General features: G+C 32.9%; 1 protein-coding gene across 1 annotated transcript in view; it reads right to left on the reverse strand.

Moving 5' to 3' along the window:
• Positions 1–18,404, reverse strand: part of LOC141402034 (uncharacterized) — a 1,128,858-nt gene that overhangs the window by 232,070 nt on the left and 878,384 nt on the right. Inside the window, exon 15 of the mRNA XM_073982660.1 lies at positions 2,572–2,685. Coding sequence (XP_073838761.1) covers positions 2,572–2,685 — 114 coding nt within the window. The remainder of the gene's footprint in view (positions 1–2,571; positions 2,686–18,404) is intronic.

Below are 18,404 nucleotides of genomic sequence, written 5' to 3' on the forward strand. Positions count from 1 at the left end.
GTTGGATGTACGATCGTTCCGAGGCGCAAACATTGATTCGGACCACTACCTTGTTGCAGCAAAGGTACGTACCCGTCTAAACATTGCAAATAAAGCACGAACAGACACAACGCGGAAGTTGGACATCGATAGGCTGCAAACACAACAGATAGCCACAGCAAATTCCACTCAACTAGCCCAATTGCTTAACGCGAGCACTCCTTTTCCCGATAACATAACAACACAATGGCAAAATATTGCCCACTCCATGCAAATAGCCGCAAAATCCATACTTGGATTCCAGAGACCTCCACAAAGGAATTCATGGTATGACCAGGAGTGTCGTGCTGCTACCGAAGAGAAAAGAAGCCACATCTCGTCAAAAAAAAATAACACTGTACAAAACGCTGATACTACCCGTGCTAATGTATGGCTCCGAAGCATGGGTACTTGCGCAAGCAGATAAGGCAGTGCTTGGTGTGTTTGAGAGGAAAATTCTTCGAAAGATCTACGGGCCGATTTGCGTTGACGGTGAATATCGACGTCGTATGAACCACGAGCTCTATCAGCTATACAAAGACATGAATATAGTTAAACGTATCGAGATGCAACGATTGCTTTGGCTAGGCCTTATCATGAGAATGAGCGATGATGAACCCGCTAAAAAGGCGTATGAATACATGCCACATGGCGGTGCACGCAGAATCGGCAGGCCTAAGCTTCGATGGAGCATACAAGTGGATGAAGAAATGAAAAGGCGCGGTATTCCAAAAAGTCAAGCGAAAAACAGAGAGGAATGGGGATCTTTTCTTAGTTCGGTTCGGTCTATAGAACAAATGTTCTGTAATGGGCCAACTAAGTAAGTAAGTAAGTAAAAATGTTTATATTTCCTCATATATATATATGGGGAATTCCAAGTGAAATCGGACAGTTCGGAGAAAAGTAATTTTTGATTTCAATTGTTTTTGGTTCAATTAATGCTCCTAGCCAACAGAACATTTTAGTATATTTTAAAATTTTTTTTTGACCAACGGTACAGAGATATCGCCTATTGAAATTATCACATTTTTAAAGAACTATGTCCAAATAAATACTCATAACTTCTTTAATATTGGTCAAAATGGGACCATCTTTTTTTTGAATTGTTTGTTTTTTATCAGCTATCGAAAGAAATACTTAAAAGAGAAATGCACAGTGGGCTTCAATGCAATTTTCGGGATTTAATATTTAAAATCAATTTTTAAATATGATTGTACCCTTCGATTTTTTCAAAAAAATTATATGTTAAACTACGTTCAATTACAAAAATTTTAAGCTCTAAATCGTAATGGGATGCGAATAAATACTATTTTTTCTGAATTTTTTAAAATTTGTCAATTTAATTTTTCCTTTATACCTTTGTCTAAAATGTATTATTTTATTAAAAAAATTAAAAGTTTCATTTATAAATATTTGTTTTGATTTAATATTTATGAATTTATCTCAAACATCTTAAAAACTGCGTCATTTTTCGATTTTGAAAATGCATCAGCGAAAATTCCATTAAAGCCCACTGTGCATTTTTTTTTTTCTATTTTTTATGATAAATATATAACATATAATGATAAATATGTACTCTTAGCTTCAAAAATACAGGAAATACAAATTTTGGACAAAGGTATTAAGGAAAAATTGTATCGACAAATTTTAAAAAATTCAGAAAAAATAGTATTTATTCGCATCCCATTACGATTTAGAGCTTAAAATTTTTGTAATTGAACGTAGTTTAACATATAATTTTTTTGAAAAAATCGAAGGGTACAATCATATTTAAGACGAGTACATTGGGAGAGTATAATTGAGGATGCGGGCATTTTTATGGCTACCAAGAAGTATTATTCGAACTCATTCATTGGAAATGTGGTCTTTTGTGGGGTTAGGTTGTAGGAAGTGTTAAAATATACTTAAATATGTAAAACTATGTGACGAGGATTTCTAAAGGCTTTTTTGTGATAATTCCTTTACTGTTATTTGATTTATTAAGATTTTTCAAACAATATTTTCCAATTTTTTTTTTCTACAAAGATTTTAAATCCTTTTCTAAGTATTTGACTATGTAAGCGTATGATTTGTGTCAGTAATTATTCACCACATGTCACGTTAAAAGAAATTCGGATTTGTCTTTAATATCAAACAACTTTAGTGTTATTTTTATTTAAAAATTAAAATATATGAGAAAGTATAATTAAGTATATCCAAGTTCACAATAAAAATTTCCTTCAATCCTTCGTTTTTCAAGGGAACTAATTTCATTAAAAAGAACTACTTTTTCTATAATGAAAATATTTTTTATTTTTTATTCCAAGACACATTGCTTTAGGAGGGCATAATAAAAGTTTCTGGAATTTTATTTGAAAGTCAAGTGATAAAAATTCTTTGCGGATATAACAGATATTTAGCCCCACTCGATGGGTGTTAAATAGATCATTTTTTATTTGGAAGAAATGTTTTAAACCAAGATTTTTTAGCTGATGACTAGGAATTTGTTATTTTTTACATCTTTTTTCATTATCTTTATCGTATCTGTAAAGTGTAAATGGACCACACACTTACCTTTAAAGCAGCATTTTTTAATGCGTATTGCATAAATGCAAAGGCATATCAGGAGGAATAGAGCAGCCAAACAACCGCCAGCAATACCCAATAAATAGCTCATTTCCAGTGGTTCTGTTGGTATGTGTGTGTAGAGGAGGAAGGCCACAAATAAATATTTCGTTTGGCGGATGGATGGTGGATGTGAGTGGGCATTGGTCACATATATATTAATGGTTGCGCATAACCAGGTCAATAGAAATTTCGTAATTATCAATAGCATTAACATGCGTTTGTATGTTTTTGTTTGTATGCAATGAAGATTGGTTGGTTGGTTGGTTTTTTGAGCATAATTGGATACATATATTTAATTCACAGCCATGTTTTTGTCGTTGTTATTGTTGGTGTAGTTGTTGGTTTTGATGGTATTTGCATAAATTGATGACACGTTTTTTCCATTTTAAATAGTAACCAGAACAGTTGAGATTATCATTAATATTGCATTGTTGTCATGGAGCGTGAATGGTCAACGCATCATTGTCATCGGACAGAATGGACGGACATTCAATGTGTTGCATGAAAAGGAAAAACAAATATTGAAAAAGAAGAAAAAAAAAACAACAATATTATTATAAAAAACAAATATTTTTTATTATAGACATCTATACACGCACATTAGTTATAATACATATATAAACATACATATATTTATGTGTAGGTATGTATGTCTGAATGTGAATTATATGCAAGAATGTGGTTAAATTATTTATATTGTATTGTGTTTATGTTACAAGTCATGACAATGTTATAAACATGCTTAATTTTTTATTTATTTATTATTATTTTTTAACAATAATAACAGTAATTGTTATTGAAATTAACCCATTGTGAGATCAGATGGAGGTTAATTTTTTTGAAATTATAAATAAAAAATATTTCTTAATTTTAATTGGAAGAAGAGACAATTTTATTTAAATCATATTAGGATAATATTTCTTTCAAACCAAGATCAAAGAACGATTTTTTCACACCGCTGTCGTTGAATGTGTTCATTGGATATTTGGGTACAAAAAATCCTATGGTTTTTGTTATAGAACAGCTGTAGATCTTTGAAGAGTTTTTTTTCCAATGATTTTCTTGAATTTTTTCTTTATTATCATTGGCGAATTTACTAGTTGATTTCTAAGTATTTGGCATGGTCCTAAATACTATAATGATGGAAAAAAATTATTCCATGAAATATTCCTTTGGAAATGGTTGCCTAAAAGTACTGTATAAACTTATAATTGAAAAAAAATATTTTTTGAGATTTTCGTGAGTGTTTGAAAAAGCTCTTTTCACGATTTTTTAAACAACATTTTCGCAAATTTTCTCAGCAAACATCTTACATCCTTTGATTTAATAGAATTGTAGATTCTCAATGAATTGTACCCTCTCATTTCTAAGAATTTGGGTATGTGGACGTATGATTTGTGTCAGTACTTATAAACCACATGGCACAACGAATAAGATCTGACTTTCATTTAGTACCAAATTGTTAAAATTGTATTGTTGTTATGTTAAAATTTTAATAAAATATAAATATTAATATAAAAAAATATAAATTAATTACATTAAAAGACTGATGCAGTATTTTTTTCGTAATGAAAATAACCTTTATTCAAGGAAACATTCCTTTGGGAAGGCATAATAGATGATGTTGGCATTTCTGTGGTTTCCGAAAACTACTACTAACTAAACTCATTAATTGGTAATGGAACCTTTTTGCTGGTATAGTTTGCAGGAATTGCTAAAATATTTTTAATGTCTTTTGTGGAGTTGTAAAGAATAATAAAAATAGCTCAATGATATGGGACCTTCTGTTTATCGCCGAGTCCGAACGGCGTGTCTTAAGACACCACTTGGCTGAAATACTTAGGAAATGTCGCCAAAACTACTGAGTGGTATTTTGCCACCGTTGACAATTGTTGATGTTGCCTGGCCGGGGAATCAAACCCACGACCATCAGCGTGCAAGGCGGGTGCACATACCATTGCACCACAGTGACACCCACTTGTAATGAATATTTAAACTTTTAAATTATTTTGTAAATGTTATCGTTTTTGGAGTTCAATGAATTTGCACGGTGCTCTTTAAACAATTTTAAATGGAAGGTGCTTACACCTAGGAAGTCTTTGCGGATTCTGAAACTACAATGTTTATAGATGAGAAAAATCAAAAAACAAAAAAAAAATCGCCGGAGCGCTTTTTAAATAAATCGCGATTTAAGTTGACATTTTTAGGGGTTGCTTAGGTTTTCACGATTTTGATAAGAAACCGCAAGTCCTATCGAAATGGAACTGAAGAAAATGTTGTATCTATGAAAATTCTTTACAAGATTGACCTTAATGGTATTCTCGTCAGTTTTACCGTTTTTGAGATATAGAAGTTCAAATTGGGACTATTCAAATTCAATTCAATTCTGTATCGCCCCCTTATAAAACAATGACATGACTGCAAATTCCCAACTTAAACTTATATATCTAAAAAATGGTACAACCTAGGATAAGTTACTTAAGCCAGTCTTATAGAGAATTTTCACAGCTTTAAGATTTGCTCAGGTCCCATATCGATAAGACTTGCCGTAGTCAAGCAAAATCGCGAAACCCTAACAAAAAAAAAAAACTAAAAATGTAAACTAAGCTTCTTTATCTCAAAATTGTACAGCCTTAGAACAAATCATAAACGTCATTCCTCTAGAGAATTTTCACAGCTACAACATTTTCTTTAGCTCCATTTCGATTGAACTTGCGGTTTCCAAGCAAGATCGTGAAAACCTAAAAAACACCTAAAAATGTGAATCTTGGCCGCGATTTATTTCAAAATCCCTACAGCGATTTTTTCTTGTTTTTGAATTTTTCTCATCTATTAACATTGCTGTTTCAGAATTCAGAAAAACGTCCCCTGTGTAAGCGTTTTTCATTAAAAGTTAGTTAAGACGCACCCTTTATGACATTGTTTTATAAGGGGGCGATACAGAATTGAATTAGATTTTAATTGTCCCAATTTGAATTTCTATATCTCAAAAACGGTAAAGCCGACGAGAATACCGTAAAGGTCAATCTTGTAGAGAATTTTCATAGCTACGACATTTTTTTTATTCCCATTTTGATAGGACTTGCAGTTTCTAAGCAAAATCGTGAAAGCCTGAACAACCCCTAAAAATGTCAACTTAAATCGCGATTTATTTAAAAAGCGCTCCGGCGATTTTTTTGTTTTTTGATTTTTCTCATCTATGAACATTGTAGTTTCAGAATCCGCAAAAACTTCCCCGGTGTAAGCACCTTTCATTTAAACTTGTTTCAAGAGCACCGTGTTTGTGAAACCATATTTTCACAAATTTTCTCTACAAAGATCGTAAAACCTTTTAATAAAATTGAATTATAGTTTATCATCGTTGTCTAATTATTTGGGTATGAGGGCCCTTGTACACCACAGTGTACGTGGAATAAATTCGGGCTTTCCTTTAATTGGTTATGGGCACTTAAAAATTTTACAAAAACGAAAGTTTTGTTATTGGTTCATTTTAAAGTACAGGTGGAGTAAAATATGTTGCAAAAAATTTCGAGCCGATCGGACAAATATTAGCTGAAATATGAGTGTTATAAAGAGAAAATTCATTGTGATTTGTATGAAACATCGAAGTTTTAAAATCGGTTTTCTCGAAATGGCATTTTTGAATGCGGTACCCACTGCTTTCCGATCTTCGTATGTTTTATATTATACATATAAAAAGCTTGTACTTAAGCGAGAGACTTTTTTTAAAAACATTTTTTTGACGGTTTTATGGCGAAAAACTCTTTCATTTTTTAGTTAAAATCGAAATTTTGACTTTGACACTCCACAATTTTTTTTAAATGGATATTTTAGTAAAACAGTGTTTCGTAGGAGGCCATTTGTCAAAACACTGTGCAATATTTTTCAAAAAAAAATTTTTTTCGATTCCGATGGTAAACAAATTTGGTAGATTTCTTGTAAAAAATTCATGAAAAATTTAATTTTTCGTGCTCAATAAGTGGCCACAACCCCTTAACACCAAATAACTTGATTGTAATTTGTATGAAACAATTAATAAAAATAAAATAATGAGGCAAATAATGAGGCATAAACAAGCTCACGATAAAGATTTAAATAATTCCTTAAAAAACTAATGAAGTCCTTTTTCCATAATGAATACAACATTTGTTGCAGGAAACATTCCCTAGTTAGGGCATAATAGAAGATGTAGATGCATGGCTGCCAAAAACTACTAAATAAACGCATTAAATGATAATGGGACTTTTTTGCTAGACTAGTGTGTAGGAATTTTTAAAAATATATTTTGAGATCATTAATTAATTAATTTAATTTAAATTTAAATTTAATATTTTCGCCAATTTTCAGTACAAAAAATGTTTATGCTTTTTATACAATGGAATTCGAGTTGGGTTGGTGTAATTGCTAACAAACTATTATTTTGAAATATTTTTAAATATTTCAGTGGTTGTTATCGATACTTCAGTGATGTTAAAAAGACTTTATCAAAATTTCTCTGCAAGGATTTGAAATCTTTTTGATGGTTTTCATTAATTGCTAAGTATTTGGGTATGTGGGCGTATGATTAGTATCAGTACTTATACAACACATTGGACGTGCAATGAATTTGGGGTTTTTCTTTAAAACCAAATAATTTTAGTTTTGTTTTTTTATTTATGTATGAATTTAAATATTTAAATAAAATAATAAAGTACTGTCTAGCCGTCTCTTGCAACTTCTCGTTTTCAAAAAAATTAATTTTAGTAAAACACCTTTTTTCGTATTGAAAAGAACTATTATCCCATAAAAAATCTTTTGGGAGGGCATAATATCATATGCTGGATATGTTATGACTACCAAAAAGTACTATATTATTATGAAATGGCGTATTTTTCTGGGTTAGTTTGTAGGAATTGTTAAAAGTATACTTTGAGGTCTTTCGGGGATTGTAAAACAATTTTTTTTTTCAAATAAATTTTTAAGTGTTTTCGTTTTTTGCTCATATGTGCAGCGGCGTTGTAGTTTTTCAGTGATTTCTAAGTATTTGAGTATGTGGGCGTATGATTTGTGTCACTACTTATACACCACATGGTCACGTGATACGTGGAATAAATTCGAATTTTTCTTTAATACCAAAAAACTTTATAGTAATTTTTATGTAAAAAATTAAATAAAATGATTAAAATAAAATACAATTCTTTGTGCTTTCAAAGTAATTAATTTCATCAAAATAATGAATTTCCTATAATGGATTAATTTTTATTCTATAAAACATTTGGCAGAATCAGCTTTTAATGATATGTAAAAAAAATTAAGAAAAAAGTTTAGCTTGCTTATGTGATTTCCATCTTTTGCAACCTTCGATCATTAACGCTCACCTCGAACAAAATTAATATAAAATTAATTAAAAATGATCTCTGCTCCAATCGGCAAAAAACAGTTAAGGAATAAATGTTTTGTTTGTAATTGAATAATTGAACAATAATTATAATTATTATAATTGTTCACCTAGACCTTAATATTTACCGAAATACACCCCATTGATTGTCATTCGTATTGTCCAATTTACCAACAACTATAATTTCCACTTCCCTTCATACAAGACATATTTTCAAATATTTCCAAAATTAATTATCCCAAAATAGTATACATGTGTGTTATTTCAACACCACATTTACCTCTCCCTTCAATTAAATCAATTTATGATGAAATTGGTTTTTATAAATTTTTAAAATGTCCAATATTTGTTTTCACTTTATGAGTATCTCATTACAATAATGCATATTTATTTAACCTCTAAATTTAAGCCATTAAATTGAAAACAAATTCCCAAAACAACAAAAATTAAATAATATCTAAATATGTGAATAAATGTTCGCAATATTTTTCTGCATATTTAAGCACATAAAAGATTTTATAATACGCATTATTTTAATTTATTTATTTTTACACACACACACACATAAACATAATGAGGGAATTTGTCCAAAACAAAGCAAATTATTTTAAAAATGATAATCTTTTTAAACTAAATTGTGTATTTAATGTGTGTACTAGGCTGACCCAAAAACAAGGCAAAGCTTTTTTATACCCTCAGCAATTATGCTAACGAAAATAATGGTTTTAGACCCCAAGTATGTTTCGACAAAATCCGTTTCATACAATTTGGAGTTGATTTAACCATGTCGGTCCGTCTGTCTGTCTAGCTGGCTGGAGCGCACGATAACTCTCAAACGGATCAACCGATTCCGTCTAAAATTTGGTTTTCGCAATTTTTTGTCCAAACTTAGTTTAAGTTCGAAGATTGGTTATATCGGTCCACTCCTTCCGGTACCTCCGCCAGAAAAGTTCGAAAATGTTCGGAAAATTTGTGCGCACAATAACTTTTGAAGGGTGTAACCGATTTGGTCAATACTTTGCACATCATGAAATTTCTACCAGACTTAAATAAAGTTACAATATGGGCTCAATCGGGCCATTCCTTCGGGTACCTCTCACATAAAATTTCGGAAAAGTTCAGTTTAGGAACTGCTCTCGAATCGCTTTAATTTTTTTTGTAAGAACTGGTATTCACTGCCCCCCATACGATGGCACAAGTTTCATCAGGGGCAAGTCTATACTTCCTGAGAGAATAGCCTAAAAGTTGCAAAAAGCCGCTGTGACACCGTGTGTAGTGGTAGGAGCGCAAGATAACTCTCGAACGGATTTGCCGATTCCGTCCAAAATTTGGCCTTCGTAATATTTTGTTCAAACTTAGTTTAAGTTCGAAGATAAGCCATATCGGTCCACTCCTACAGGTACCTTCCCCCAAAAGTTAAAAAATGTTGGGAAAAATTGTGGCCACGATAACTCTTGAAGGGAGTGACCGATTTGGTCCATACTTTACACATCCTAATATATTTACCAGGTAATTTGGTAACTGATAGAGATAGCGTGCTCAGAGCATTTTTCCAAACTGTTGGTGTCCAATAGCAGCGAAGACGACGAAGATACCACAGATCCAATCCCAGAAGATGGTACTGAATGTATACCGCCCAGCCAAGATGAGGTAAAGTCAGAAATAAACCGGCTAAAGAATAATAAGGCAGCAGGAGCCGATGGCTTACCAGCCGAGCTGTTCAAAACCGGAGGCGACACGCTGATAAGGTGTATGCATCACCGACGTAGCCAGGGGCCCCCCCGAAATGATTTTAGTTCCCATAGGATATTAGCTTATGTTACACATTTTTTGAGTAAAATTTTAAACTGTTATAAATTGTTCAAGAAATATGTAAAGTAGTTGAAGTATTACAGAGAATTATTTAACTACATTGGTATACTTATTGTCCAACATATTTGAAAATATAAAAATAATGAACAAGTTAGGCTTATTGAGAAATTTTATGCATAGTTCTTCTTAAGTTTTAATGTTTTGTTTAAGCGTTTAATTGGAATTTTAGGCTGACTGTAAGTGTTACTGAGTTCAGAACAAAACGTTTATTTCTATTTATTTATTTAACGTTTGTAACATATTACATCCAACACTTTGGCTAATAAACAACATCCTGAAAAAAATGTTTGCGATATTTTGTTTTTGAAATTTTTATAAGAGAAATTCAACAACAAAAGATAAAACCGCTGCTTAATCTTTGTGGTTTTAAGTGTTTGTATATTTTCCCTAACACGTTTTTATAATAAACTGTTTTGAAATTCATAACAATTACAAATTCTTTATTATGTTTCAAATTTGCAATGATTACCCTATATGAACCATTTTTTATGATATAATTTCTGTTCCACCGCAGTGTCGTAAATGTCTATTGGACAAAGGATTTTTCTGTCGATTTTTATGTTTTGTTCGACCTTTCGAATGTTAATAAAATCAAGATTATTGAGCTTGAGGTCAATGTTTATATTTTACTAGCTGAACCCGGTACGCTTTGCCACTTCGAATAATGTAAAATATGCGGCTACGAGAGTTTTTGAATGTTTCTGTTGAATTCGCATTTAAACGAATTCGTCGGTCACATTTATTCTTGAGCTCGAGTCGTCATAAAATTGGGGAAGAGTTCTTTGCTGCAATGCAAAGAACTAAGAGAACTGATGAGTCCAAGTGGCGTTGGACGAAACTAGTATTCTCTGCCCTTCCCTAAAGAAAATAAATTTTAACTACCCCATTTAAAAATCTTGTTGTTTTTAAAATTTTAAAACAAAAAAATCTGTGATTAAGATGAGTCTTACTTCAAAAATATAAAGTAAAATAAATATTTGTAGGCCAATTTTCGTCACTCATTCCAACTTTTATTACAATCGGGTATATAAAGCGTGTTTGGTGCATCAAATACACGAAATCGGACGAATATATATATGGGAGCTATATCCAAATCTAAACCGATTTCAATATAATTTGGAAAATTTATATCTAGACAAAATTCCTGCACACTTCCAAAATTTGGAGACATCATCTGTTACCATTCTATAGATATTTGCATAAAAAATATAAATTTTTTTGCAGGTACCTCCGATTCTGATGCTATATCTCCGGATCAACGCGGAATTTCAGAAATGTTTATATTGCGCCCACCAGTCATTCCAGTTCGCAGCAGTATAGTTTTCACCTTTTGACCCTTATGTCAGGAAATATGGTCTTGCCCAGGAAAAACATAATACCGCTCTAAACACAAGGAATACCTTCAGTAAAAATTTCTAAAGATCCTCAAATAGACCTTAAACTGAACTTAAACAACTATTTTGAAGGTTTGTGAGGGAGGTTCCCCAGAATGGCCCATTTTCGAGAAAAAACTAAGTTTGGAAAAAATATTACTACATCAAAGTTTGCACCAAATCTGTTGCTCCGTTCAAGAAAACTTGCACATACCACTTTAGCTAAAATTCTTGAAATTTGGGGGGAAAATACCGGAAGAAGTAGACCGAAAAGCACCATCTTCGAATTTTGTATATATAAGGCTCGCTGAATGATTGCGATAAATAAAGTTTGGACCAACGTTGTATCCGGTTCGAACGTTGTCGTGCGCACTCTCCACTACACATGATTGCCTTAGGCGTTCTTCACAGCTTTCGGGCTATTTTCTCTGGAAGTATAGACTTGCCTCTGAAAAACTTGTAGTGTAGTAATAGGGGCCCCGAGAACACTTGTTGCAAAAAAGCAAAGCGTTTCCAGAGAGTTATTTTTATTTATTAATGTATTTATTACATATTTTTATGTATTAATGTATTTATTTTATTTATTAATGTATTTATTACATATTTTTACTTATAACTAAATTATTAGCATAAAGAAGTAAAGCCATGACCATTGAGGTCTTAAGCTTACACAGCTTATCCAGGGAGGACTTAAACTGCACTTCGCTTAATTTTTTTGAAATACTCTGCGGAAGTTTGCCGAAAGAATAGATATGGCCCATCTTCGAAGTTGATCAAAATATCACGAAGGCCATATTTTGGACCGAATCGGTTGATCTGTTTGAGAATTATCGTGCTCTCCAGGCAGCTACCCAGACGAACGGACATAGCTAAATCGACTCCAAGATTTCTCACGGTGCGCCTTAACAAATTTTAAATGGAAGGTGCTTACACCTGGGAAGTTTTTGCAGATTCTGAAACTACAATGCTTATAGATGAGAAATATCAAGAAACAAAAAAATCGCCGGAGGGATTTTCAAATAAATCGCGATTTAAGTTCACATTTATAGGGGTTCTTTAGGTTTTCACAATTTTGTTTGGAAACCGCGTGTTCTATGTAAAAAATGTTGTAGCTGTGAAAATTCTCCACAAGATTGGCCTTTATGATATTTTCGTAGGTTTTACCGTTTTTGAGATATAGAAGTTCAAATTGAGACAATGCACTGACTGTATCGCCCCCTTATAAAACAATATCATGCTCAGTGCGCCTTAACTAACATTTAATGAAAACCGCTTACACATGGGATTTCGCGGATTCTGAAACAGCAATGTTCATAGATAAGAAAAATAAAAAACAACCAAAAAATCGCCGGAGGGATTTTTAAATAAACCGCGATCAAAATTCACAATTTAAGGGTTTTTTTTAGGTTTTCACGATTTTGCTTGGAAACCGCAAGTCTCATCAAAATGAGTGTAAAGAAAATGTAGCTGTGAAAATTCTCTACAATACTGGATGATTTATTTTTTCCTAGGTTGTACCATTTTCAAGATATATATAAGTTTAATTTGAGAAATTGCAGTAATGACATTGTTTTATAAGGATGCGATACAGTCAGTGCATTGTCTCAATTTGAACTTCTATATCTCAAAAACGGTAAAACCTACGAAAATATCATTAAGGTCAATCTACAACATTTTCTTTAGGCCCATTCACATAGGACTCGCGGTTTCCAAGCAAAATCGCGAAAACCTAAAGAACCCCTAAAAATGTGAACTTAAATCGCGATTTATTTGAAAATCCCTCCGGCTATTTTTTTTGTTTCTTCATATTTCTCATATATGAGCATTGTAGTTTCAGAATCTGCAAAAACTTCCCAGGTGTAAGCACCTTCCGTTAAAATTTGGTTAAGGCACACCGTGTTCTTCCAAACACACTTTGGCCCTAAAGCCATCATTTTGATGAGGCACATTTTGGCTAAAGGCTGAGAGTATAAAAAATGTAGATTGGGAAAAATTGTGTTCATGGATTTTTGCTAAAAGAATATATACAGGCATAGTCCTTAGATTGGGTGTTATATTTTCATCTTAAAAGAATTTAAGATTAGGCGCTAGAATTTCTTGATGGATAGACTAACTATTGCTCAGCATTAGTTCTCGGCCTTTCTAAGGTTTTCCGATTGTATTCACTTTCTTTTGGTCTTACCGAAGTTATATCACTGAATTTCATAACATTTACTGTAGTTGTGAATTATTTGATAAATCATACGCCCAAAAATAGATGGGATTATTAATATATATTCATTGTTTTGACCATATATTAACTGTGACATATTGCCAAAAAAGTTCTAAAAACAATATAAAATTGGCCAAGAAGTCTTACGCCATTTGAATTAAAAAATAGTAATGAAAATGTTTTCATCAGTAAAATAAGTCTAAAATAAGGTTTACATCTTTGCTAAATAAGACATTTTCGCTAAAATGAACTTTCAAAATTTTGGTCAGTTGGGCCCCCCCCGAAATGAAATCCTGGCTACGTCCCTGGTATGCATCAGCTAGTTAGCACCATCTGGCAGGAAGAACGCGTACCCGACGATTGGAAGATATTGTCAGGGATATTATGCGAACGAATAAAGCCTATGATTGTGGCTCTTTACCACGTTACACTTTGTGAAAAGACAACAAGTAAATAAAATTTTGGAAAAAAACATAGTTCGTTTGAAATATAAAAAAATTGAGCTTTCAAAACTTTTGATAGAAATTGTTTTAATTCGGAAAATTATATCGAAAATATAAGAAGCTAAATTTAAAAGTTATTTTTTTAAATTAAACATTTTTTGTGAACGCCATCGAAGATTAACATCAATTATCCAATTGAAGATAACAAAATTTAGCAATTGACCGAATAAGAAATCGCACATCCATTGTTCTTCCTCATCAAAAATCTGCTGAAATAAAAGTGTCCTGCGCGTATTCCTATAAGCATTTGGGAAAGAATTTTAATTTAAAGAAGATTGATGTGCATATTTGGCTGTACGTCTCTGAGGAAGATTTTTGCTATCAAACTTCACGCCATTCAATGGACCAATATTCTTCAAATTTGTAAATCCCTGAAATTTGTAAATCCCTGAAGTCATCAATTTATGCAATATTCGATTTTTGAATTTAAAAGATTTTTGGAAAATAATCACGTCAACGTTACTGAATCAAATCTTCCGGAAATACAAAACTTCACCATCACATTCCTCCTACATGCAAATTTCAAGTAACGATTGTGCAACGCCATATCATTGTGAATGTTTGGACCCTTCATACCATAGATTTAATAATTTAGTACACCATTTCCACATACTATCACTATTAATATTATTAGTTTCAACATTTAATCCTACATCTACGATGCAGCGATCGCTTCATGGCAGAAAAATAAAGAAATAAGTAAGTTAATCTCATATATTTTATTACACTTAAATCTAACAATTTTAACATTATACACTAAAACATCTTAATTTCAATCTATTTAAGACCACCATCTGTGGCATTGAAATATTCCTAGTTATATCCACTTGTTTCATATTGTTTCATATATACACTGAAGAATATAAATGTTATTGTTAATCATGAAATTTAACTAAATATCGCATTATTAATGATGAAACATAAGGTAATCTGCGTAAACATTATCATATAATATCTCGACGTCCTTTCGTTCATATTTTCTTTAACTTCCTCTATCTAAATTCACTATCTTCTTTAAAATAAATTATGTAACCGGCAGTCCAAAAAAACCCTCCCATTTTCCCTGAGCAAGGCCGGAACGGAGTTTAGGACAGCGGTTTCGTTACATGATCAATAAAATAATTGGACCATACCAATGCGGCTTTAGACCTGGCAACTCCACTATTGACCAGATATTTACCCAGTGGCAAATCCTGGAGGAGACACAAGAGATGCAGATCGACTTCTACCAGCTTTTTGTCGATTATAAGGCAGGTATTCCAAGCCATGTCTGAATTTGGTATCCCCGCAAAGCTCATTCGGCTTTGAAAGATGACTTTAACCGATACTAGGTCCTCACATGACATAGGAAAGAACCTCTCTAAACAATTCAGTAACAAAAGAGGTTTCAGGCAAGGAGACAGCCTTTCGTGTGAAATATTCAACATCCTGCTGGAAAAGGTTATACGAGAGGCAAATGTTAAAAGAAATGGCACAATTTACACCAATAGCCATGCTGATGACATTGACATCATGGAACGACGAAGGAGAATCAGCAAAAGTGGGTCTGGCAGTAAACGGCGAAAGACAAAGTTGATGGTGTCGACGCGCATTGGGTCCATAGAGCTAGGACCAACAGTGGAATTTGGTTCCTATAATTTTGAGGTAGTAAAAGACTTCGTATACCTCGGCACCGCCGTAAACACAACAAACGACATCAGTTGTGAAATTGTGTTGGCCAACAGATGCTACTTTGGCTTAAGTAAGCAGTTTATAAACAAGGCCACATCTCGTCAAACAAAAACAATGCTTTAAAAACACTGATACTACCCGTGCTGATGTATAGTTCCGAAGCCTGGGTACTTGCGCAAGCAGTGTTTGAGAGAAAAATTCTTCGAAAGATCTACGGGCCAATCTGCGCTGACGGTGAATATCGACGTCGTATGAACCCCGAGCTGTATCTGTTATACAATGACATCAGTATAGATAAACGTGGGCGCGATATCTATCGAAAGGATATGACTCTCTAAATAAGATCCACTTCCATAATGGATAGACTGCGGAATCCTGTGCATATGCATATATGGTTAGGATGATCGTAGAGAAAATCTAATTAGACACAAACTCGTTTTATCACAAAATAAAACGAATTAGGCCCAGAAATTTTTGCATATTTTGACATATGTATGTATGTTTACATATTTGCATAAAATGAGCAATGCAAGGAGTGGTGGCCTGAATATCCCACTGAAATGACTGAAATTTTGTGTTAAGTCTTCGTTGTGGCTATAAAACATTCCAACTGAAATTTGTCGGTATAGGTCCACGTCTTCATATAGCCCCCATAAAACGGTAACCGATTTTCGGTATTTTGAAGGTTGTGGCCTCAATATCCCACCGAAATGACGAACATTTCGTAGTTAGTCTTCGTTGGGGCTATAAAACTTTCGACCTCCCGGTTTTCGGTATTTTAAAGGTGGTGGCTTCAATATCCCACCGAAATGACAGAAATTTGGTAGTTAGTCTTCCTTGGGGGTATAAAACTTTCCACCTGATATACATTTCTCTATTTTATTGACTTGAAGAGAATTTTAAACAGAAAAATTGTGCACACAAATAGTTTAGTGCCTATTATTGAAATATTTGTTGCATAAGAAAATATGTAAAATGCATAATATGTGCATATGCAAAATTTATGCATTTTGCATAATTTTGCATATGTCATACGTTTCGATTGCATTTTAATCAGAAGCCAAAGATATGCCCAGCCCCAAAATTTGAAGTGAATCGGACCAAAAATAAGGGTTGCATAAAATTCCGCTATCTAATAATGGTCGGTCCATTCCTTCAAGTACCTCCTACGCAACACTTTTGTCAGAGCAGGAGTAGCTGCCATCATTATAATATTTAGGACTATGCCAAAGTTATGGATGTTAGGACTCGTATGTTAGATATATTCCCGGGACAATAGCAGTAGATTATCCCCGCATTTTCGCATACAATATCAGGAACCTATAACTTATCCTGATGACGTTATTTTAGTTTATAGTATTAAAATACGTAATTTTACAAAGTCCGATATGGGTTATCAATATTTTCACTATATGTATATATTTTCACCAAAGATATTTCAAAAACAGTTCTGAAAAAAATTATTATGAAAAAACATCAATAAAATATGTTTTGTGACCGCAGATAATGAAAATGTGAATAAAAACGGTAGAATATGGTCCTAAATCATATATAAAAAGCGAAAGCTTCTGAAGATGTTAAATATTATAGCTACAAATTTCTTTTGTTCAGAGACTCATAATGACATTTGATTTGGAACATTTCATCTTTTGACACAATCCCCGAAAAGTGAAATATTTTATGAGATTTTGACTTAGCAAGGAATAAATTTTAATTAAGAGTCTAAAAATTTAGCAAATAATTTCAACCTATAATATCTAATTTTGAAACGCCATTTTCTTAGCAAAGTATTTTACTTAGATATCTAGTTTGTTCTAGAGCTTAGAGTGAAATTTTGTAGAGAATATTTCTTCCTTTTACCGCTTTCGTCTAAAACTAAATTTCATGTTACTTTCATGCATCAACTCGAAAAAAGAACAAAACAAATTTATTCAAAAACAAGTAAAAAAGTATCAGTCGGCTTTGCCGACAGAGATATACCCTCAGCCTGTGCAAATTGAAACACTTTTTTTCACAAGAAACTTATGTATTTAGGGGGTTTCAAAATTTTGGTCGTATGAACCGCCAAAAATGTTGATTAGGATTAAAGTTCAAAAATTTTGCTGAAAAGGTACTTAAAGGAATGGACCGACATAGACCATGGGGGTGCCATAGGGGGTTTTTACACCCTTCGGGCTGTTTTCTCAAGAAGTATGGACTTGCCCCTGAAACAACTTTTACCATCTTAATTGAGGCAGCGAATGTAAGTTGCTTCAACAAAAATCAAAGTGATTCAATAGAAGGTCTTAAAGTGAACTTATCCAAAATTTTGTGTGGGAGGTACGGGATGGAGTGGACAAATATAGTCCATATTCGAACCTGATCTATATCTGGTAGATATTATGAGAATGTGTAAAGTATGGACCAAATCGGTCACTCCCATCATGAGTTAACGTGCCCACAATTTTTCCGAATATTTTTGAACTTTTGAAGGAGTGGACCGATATGGCTTATCTACGAACTTAAACTAAGTTTGGAAACAATATTACGAAGGCCAAATTTCGGCCGGAACCGGCATTTCCGTTCGAGAATTATCTTGCGCTTCCACCCATAAACGTGGTGTCATAGGGTTTGTTTTTCAACTTTCAGGCTATATTTTCAGGAAGTATGGACTTGCCCCCGAGAAAACTTGTACCTTCGTATAGGGGACAGTGAATACAAGATGGTACAACAAAAACCAAGGCGATTCGAGAGCAGTTCCTAAACTGAACTTTTCCGAAATTTTGTGTGGG

This window comes from Musca autumnalis, unplaced genomic scaffold (genome assembly GCF_047663935.1).
Source record: "Musca autumnalis isolate F117 unplaced genomic scaffold, ASM4766393v1 scaffold_1, whole genome shotgun sequence".
Classification (NCBI taxonomy): Eukaryota; Metazoa; Arthropoda; class Insecta; order Diptera; family Muscidae; genus Musca; species Musca autumnalis.